Here is a 7,385-nt window from a genome sequence, read left to right on the forward strand (position 1 = left end):
ATCCGGCCAAAAGCATTCTGCCTATTCTATGTTCAAACTGGCCAGATCTGGTCTCTCACACCAACCCTACAATATCGTTTTAAAAATTAACAGCTACCTCATCAAAATCTCGTAGCTACGAGTTAATGCATGATTAGTTCAAAACAATGTGGATAAAAAAGCATTAATTATGGCAGAATAATGTGAACACTAAAGGGTTAAAAAAAAAAAAAAATTATTGGGGTCAATCCATTCAACTAAAAGTTCTTCAAGGCAGTGCCCCAGCATGGTCGCAGCCTAATAACTGAAAGACATAAAAGAAAGAAACAAAAGAATCTCGATGAAGTGACACATGCGCATGTAGTCCTCTAAGGATGATCAACCGGTCAGCAGTTAATTTTTTGTTGGATTGTAAGCAAGGGGTAATCGAAAAAGGGGTTCTTTGAGAAGAATTACATTAAAAGCATGCAAAGGTCACGAGGCAATGGTAAACCAGGCTTCAGATTATACTTACCAGCCAATGTGAGAAACACATGAGGAAATTTTATGAAATCGGGAAAAAGTACTTACATTCTTATAGATACAACAAGCATATTCATTGGGGCCAATAAGGCAACAAGTACCATCCGGGCAGGCGGCTATGCTATTGGAACACAGATCATCGTGGCGGTTGTAGTAGAGTTTTCCTCCTTGGACGGCAGACAAGAACAGAACGGCAAAGAGGGGGTACAACATTTCCTAAAGAAGACAAAAAATATATGAAAAATAAACAGGAACAAATGTATAAAAATACAGGGTGTCTCAGAATTAACTATCAATTTCTATGAAACCGGGCAAAGTGACAGAATTTTATATTTATTACATAATTATGTGAAGGTGCATGGCTCAGTGATTAAGAGCATCAGGCTCACATTCATGAGGTAGTGAGTTCGATTCTTGGACCGAGCTGTGTATTGTGTTCTTGAGCGAGACACTTTATTTCATGTTGCTCCAGTTCACTGGCGCCAAGCTGTATCGGCTTTTGTCTTTCTCTTGGATAACATCAATGGTGCAGAGAGGGGAGGCTGGTATGCAAGGGCAACTGCTGGTCTTCCATAAACAACCTTGCATTTTCTTGGGTTTCCTTGACTTTTTGAAATCTTATTTGCTTCAAGTAGGATTTGATCTTTTGCCTTGATTTTGAGGTTATAGCCATAGACCCACGATTCCTCACCTATTATCACTGTTTTCAAAAAGTTTTCATCTTCTCTGACTCTATCCAGGAGATCCTGCACAACTGGAACCTGATCTTCCTTTTGAGATGACCGCACTTGACACACTTTACTTCCAAGTACTGCTACAAACAATGGAAGTGAGCCAGATCGCTACAACTTAGTGTGTCTGAGCTCAAGGTCAATCTGTGCCAAGCAGCTTCACTCTGCATACTTTAGCTCTGTTACCATAGCAACAGTGATGATACTCTCTGATCAGATCTTGCATATGGTTAGAACTACAAATATGCAAAAGTAATTTAAACACGATCTGTTGTTAGTATTAATAGTATTAGGCTGACCCTGGGAGTTCCTCTATGCTGATGACCTTGCTCTAATAGCTGAGTCACTACCAGAACTAGAGGAGAAGTTTCAGGTGTGGAAGCAAGTCTAGAATCGAAGGGCCTTAGGTGTGGAAGCAAGTCTAGAATTGAAGGGCCTTAGGTGTGGAAGCAAGTCTAGAATCTAGCAAAAACCAAAGTCTTAGTAAGTAGGAAGGCAGACAAATCACAAATCCCTTCAGGTAGATGGCCCTGCTTGATCTGTAGAAAAGGTAGAAACTCCATAAGATGTACTCAGTGTAAGCTCTGGACACATAAAAGGTGCGGCAATATCAAAGGAAAACTAACTGGGAAGATAGTTTTTGTGTGTGGCAGATGCACAGACAATGTGCAGAGAACAGCTTCCATCAGAAGGGGGAAAAACCTAGAAGTCAGTAGTTGGAATGGATGCCCTGAGAGCATAGCTGCTAGAATAACCTCGGCAAAGTTCAGAAATCTCCTACCTCTGCTGGTAACAAAGAATCTCTCACTCAGAGTGAAAGGTAAACTGTATGATGCATGTGTGTGAACAGCCATGCTACATGGCAGTGAAACATGGGCTGTGACTGCTGAGGACATGCGTAAGCTTGCAAGAAATGAAGCTAGTATGCTCCGTTGGATGTGTAATGTCAGTGTGCATACATGACAGAGTGCAAGAAAAGTTGGACATAAGAAGCATCAGATGTGGTGTGCAAGAGAGACGACTGTGCTGGTATGGACATGTGTCAGGTATGGATGAGGACAGCTGTGTCACACCCTAACAGTGGAGGGAACCTGCGGAAGAGATAGACCCAGGAAGACCTGGGATGAGGTGGTGAAGCATGACCTTTGAATGTTGGACCTCACAGAAGCAATGACAAGCACCTGAGACCTTTGGAGATTTGCTGTGCTTGAGAAGACTCAGCAAGCCAAGTGAGATCGTAGCTGTGGCCTACGCCAGTGTCGCATAACTGGCCCATGTAAGAGTACCCTTCAATCGTCAGGCAATATGCTGCGCTTGAGAAGACTTGTTGAGTCAAATGAACTCATCCCCATGGCTAATGCCAATACTGCTTGACTGGTACTTGTGCTGGTACCATGTAAAAAGCACCATTCGAGCATGGTCGACGCCAGTACTACCAGACGCGTGGGATATTGAACGCTAGTGAAATGACGAAGCTGGAGAGATAGTAACTACGTCTCGCCTTTAAGTCGGCTGGATTGAGAAAGAGAGAAGTGACCAGAAGTCACATGTGAGCAGAGAGGAGTGGTAGAGGGAGGAAGTGGAACAAGGTGGGCGACAAGAGGCAGGAGAAGAGGAAGAGAGAGATATGTATAGCAACACATTATATATACATATATATATGTACGTATATACACACACACACACACACATATATATATATATAGATATATATATATATATACATATGTATATATAAACACACACACACACACACAGAATAATGCTATTTATTATCTCTATGTCAATAAATGTTTCTTTTTTGTTAACTTTGTGTTTTGTTTATCAATGATATTTAAAAGAGATTCCCTCAATTCAGAGGGCCTTGATTTGCGCGATCACTTATCCTTATTGTTTGCATTGTTGGTTTTATGCAGCGAATGTTTTGTTAACATTCATAGACAAGTTAACAGAATGACTTTTGAACTTTGTACATATTTCAATCTGATGGAGAATGCGAGACAAATTGAAAGTGACAGCTAAACACAATCATTAACAAACAATTAGCAAAATTAAAATTCTTCAATAATTGATAATAAAAGGCTCTAATTATAAAATGTAGTTGGTTTCATTAAGCTTAATTTTTAATTGTTAAACTGAGCATTATTTATAATAGGAGATAGGAAGGAATATGAATGAACCTAGTAGGCTCTGTTGGTTGTGTATTGTCAGTGTGCATGTACAACAATCTGTTGTGTATTGTCAGTGTACATGTACAACAAAGAGTTAGTGTGTTGGGAGAAAAATAGGGAAATAAGAGGAATCAGATGTAAGAGAGAAGGCTGTGCTTATGATGAGAACATCCATTTACAGAATTGTTAAAGAACATGGATGGAACTTGTGAAAGAGGGGAGACCCAGGAAGATGTGGAAGGAAGTAGTGAAGGCTGATGCCAAGATGTTAAGCCACATGGAGTAAGATAACAAAGAACCCAGATAATTGGCCAATTTGCTTTGCTTGCGAAGATCTGTTCGTCTTGATGAAAGTGGGGCATAAAAGCCTTATCTTTATGTCTACACACTTACTGGGCCTTGCGCTTGCACACAACTGTCTCCACCTTTCATCTTGCAATACTCATCCTTTCACTCTTGTAACTATGGCACTATTCAGCTACCATAATTATATGAGAGCAAAATATACACACATTTTATCCCTATTTGTGATATCAGTTACTCCAACCCTTTTCCTGGAACTACTTTCATTTAACCCTTTAGTGTTCGCATTATTCTGTCAAAATGAATGCTTTTTCATCTACATTGTTTTGAACTAATCATACATCATCTTGTAGCTATGAGATTTTGATGAGGTAGCTGTTAATTTTTAAAGCAATATTGTAGGGTTGGTGCGAGAGACCAGATCCGGTCAGTTTGAACATAAAACAGGCAGAATACTTTTGGCCGGATATGGCTGGTTTTAAATCCCTTTATAATTTGCAATATCATCCCTTCCCAATTTCTTTTCCACCAATCAACCTTTTCTGTGCCCTTAGCTTACATTTAACACCTTCTTTTACCTGCTATTATTCTCATTACTCTGTTGTGGCATCTCCACCTGCTCAATATATCCATCCCTACATACTTCTGACATCTATCTTCATCCCTGTATCCTCCAATCTCTTACCCTGCACATCATTTACATATTTTCTGTTTATTGTACTCCCACTTATCACCGACTTCCTGAGCCACTCATTTCTTTCACCCCCTCCACTCCATTGATATTTACCATCGACTACACCCCCAGACTCATCTCTAACCATCTGTTACTCTCACACTCTAAGGAACTTATCCCCCTACCCGTCCCCACCTTTTATTTATAGTCTCTTCCTTACACTCATCTAAAAAGAGGTAAAACCTAAAAATTAGAAGAGTCATAGAAATTTTGGAAAAAGAGTATATTTGTTCTTACAGAATGGAGATGGAAATTAGGGCGCCAAACGCTTGTATTTATTTCAGATGTGCATGTTTTAAGCATAAAAAATTACAATACAGAAGACAATCCAACACACACAAAAATAAAAAAAAAAGAAATGGAGGGAGCATTCTATGATTATTTTGCTCTACACCTCTTCCTGTAACTTTTTAGTTTTAACTTCTTTTGCCTAACTTGTTGAAATAAATTTAAAAAGAAAAGAAAAAAATCGAAAGGCGGTCAAAAAGTAGAAAAAACTTAGAGAGAAAAGTAGGTGGGGCAAACCGTTTCGCAGAAAAACGAAACCAAAAACATTCTAAGAATTAACAAGGTTTCAAATTTTTTTTGTTTTTCAAGCACACGGGATAATCTCCGACTCTATGCCGTCTGTCTGTCTCTCTATATATATTCATACAAATAAATATATGTCTGTATTTCTAGAACAAAATTCTTTCCAGAACAAATGTATTCTATAATAATAGCATTGTAAAAGGTTAACCTTTAGGCAAAGACTAATTTTGGCGAGAATTTTCCAGCAAAATATTCCTTCTCCAAAGGTGACTCTCATACAACGTTGTGGTTATTGAATACAGATAGCTGTAATTCTTCATGACTACAGACTGTAGATTTCGCCCTAGAAATTTTTGTGGGCAGTTTTCGTTGTAAGCACGTACAATGGCCGACGAGAAAGCGAAATTTTGATAATAAGCAATAAAGTTAAAGTGAATAGTTTTTTTAAAAAAAATTTTATATTTTAAAGAAGCCGGACTTTGTATTTCTGTTAATAAAAAATCCAATGTCGGTAGCGATGAAACAATAGAGGAGGAATCAGTATCACTACTTTCACTTTTAACAACGTGTACCGTTCTAATGTTTTGTTGGCCAACGGAATATCATGTCTTTTAGCTTTATTTTGGTTTAATCTGTGAAAATAAACAGCCACTGAAATAACTGAGAGGCTGGTAACGAATAACTGGGAGGTATCTGGTGATCATAGAAAAACTGAAAGACGAAATTCGACTAAAATGAAAGCTAGAATTAGCGGAAAAACACCAGCAAAAGAGTCGGAATAAATTACTGATGGAAAATCCTTACGTCAACAGAATATGTTTTTCTACAAACATGGAAATAATAAAAGTAAACAGCAACATCTCAAGAATTTATATTTCATTTTAAACACCAATAAATTCTATTTGTTTTTAGGGTTTTTTTTTAAAAACAATCGTACTGTCCGACCTTCACCGTATTGTTCTAATGAATTCATATTAAATAATGAAATATTAGACAAACTGGAAGACTGAAGATAAAATGAACAAATAACACATGTCAATTGCAAACCGAAATATTTCCTGTCAAACAACCTTATGGTGAGATCTAAGATTAATCATCTATAAGAACAAAAGCAAATATAATGATAGATCGAACCATTGAATCTTAACAATACAACCTTTTTTGTTTTTCGTCATAATCTAAAGCTCGGATTATCCAATGTAGCCTAGATTAATTTTTAAGACGGGGGGGTGGGATGATTTGGGAGAAATCTAGCTGTTATTTCTACTATTATTTAAACTTGTGAGGGTTACAGTTGTTTACAACCCCAGGTCAGCTCTCATCGAGCAGACCTACGTGAAAAAGAAAGCACTACCGCTACTACCTCGTGTTTTTATATAACTATGACTACATTGGATTATCTCGTTCGGTAAGTCTTGTTATGATCACACGATCTGTTAGCAATAACAGCAAAATTCTTTCGAAACACGCCTTAAAAAAATTAAAGAAGGAAAAGACAAAAACAAAGTGGTCATAGATACATATAAAGACAGGAACCTCGTTCGATCCCAGGTCTATTCGTTCATAGATACATATAAAGACGGGATGATATATATATATAAAGACAGGAACCTCGTTCGATCCCAGGTCTATTCGTTCATAGATACATATAAAGACGGGATGATATATATATATATATAAAGAGAGGAATCTGGTTCGATCTCTGGTCTATTCGTTCATAGATACATATAAAGACGGGATGATACATATATAAAGACAGGAATCTCTTTCGATTTCTGGTCTATTCGTTCAGATCTAATCCGGAGCTAAACAATAATTTAGCTGCTGTTTCTAGCAGCTCGATCATTTACGTGAGGCACCGACCTAGGGGCATGGAAATGTGATTAGAGAAAATATAAATGGTTTTCTTACTTGTTTGTGAGGGATAATTGAATGATGAAGAACCACACGACTCTACCTTTCCTCTCTCTCTCTCTCGGAATATATTTATAATTGAAATAAATGCGTCTAATGTAGATTAGACGACTGATTGCTCGAAGTGAAGAACTGTTTTATGTGTTGAGTGGGCAAAACCAGGAAGACTGAGTCAAAGTCACAACTTCCGGTTTAGGAGACGTCATGTGACAGGAGTAAAATGTCAAGAGGGAAGGGGAGGAGACGGGGGAATGGTGGAAGTGCGAAAGGAAAGAGTGGGAAGGAGAGGCAAGTACGCACGCATGCAAGGGCCGACCTTGTGAGCGGATTTGGTTGGCGGAAGCTGAAAGAGGCCAGGGTTCAATTCCAGTGCTTGGAACCTTGGGCAAGTGACTTCTACTGGTAGCCTCGGACAAACGAAGGCCTTGTGAGTGGATTTGGTAGACGGAAACTGAAAGGAGCCCGTCGTGTGTGTGTGTGTATATATATATATATATATAT

At 38.3% G+C, this 7,385-nt stretch overlaps 1 protein-coding gene across 2 annotated transcripts in view; it reads right to left on the bottom strand.

Annotated features, from left to right (window-relative positions):
- LOC106879173 (progranulin) overlaps positions 1–7,077 on the bottom strand; it is a 19,940-nt gene extending 12,863 nt beyond the window's left edge. The window contains exons 1-2 of one of the 2 annotated variants that reach the window (XM_014928617.2): positions 6,882–7,077; positions 550–717 (exon numbers count right to left, since the gene is read on the bottom strand). In XM_014928617.2, coding sequence (XP_014784103.1) covers positions 550–714 — 165 coding nt within the window. In that variant the 5' untranslated portion in view covers positions 715–717; positions 6,882–7,077. The remainder of the gene's footprint in view (positions 1–549; positions 718–6,881) is intronic. The other variant, XM_014928618.2, reaches the window with a different exon arrangement.
- Positions 7,078–7,385: the final 308 nt, after the last annotated feature.

This window comes from Octopus bimaculoides, chromosome 27 (assembly GCF_001194135.2).
Source record: "Octopus bimaculoides isolate UCB-OBI-ISO-001 chromosome 27, ASM119413v2, whole genome shotgun sequence".
Lineage (NCBI taxonomy): Eukaryota > Metazoa > Mollusca > Cephalopoda > Octopoda > Octopodidae > Octopus > Octopus bimaculoides.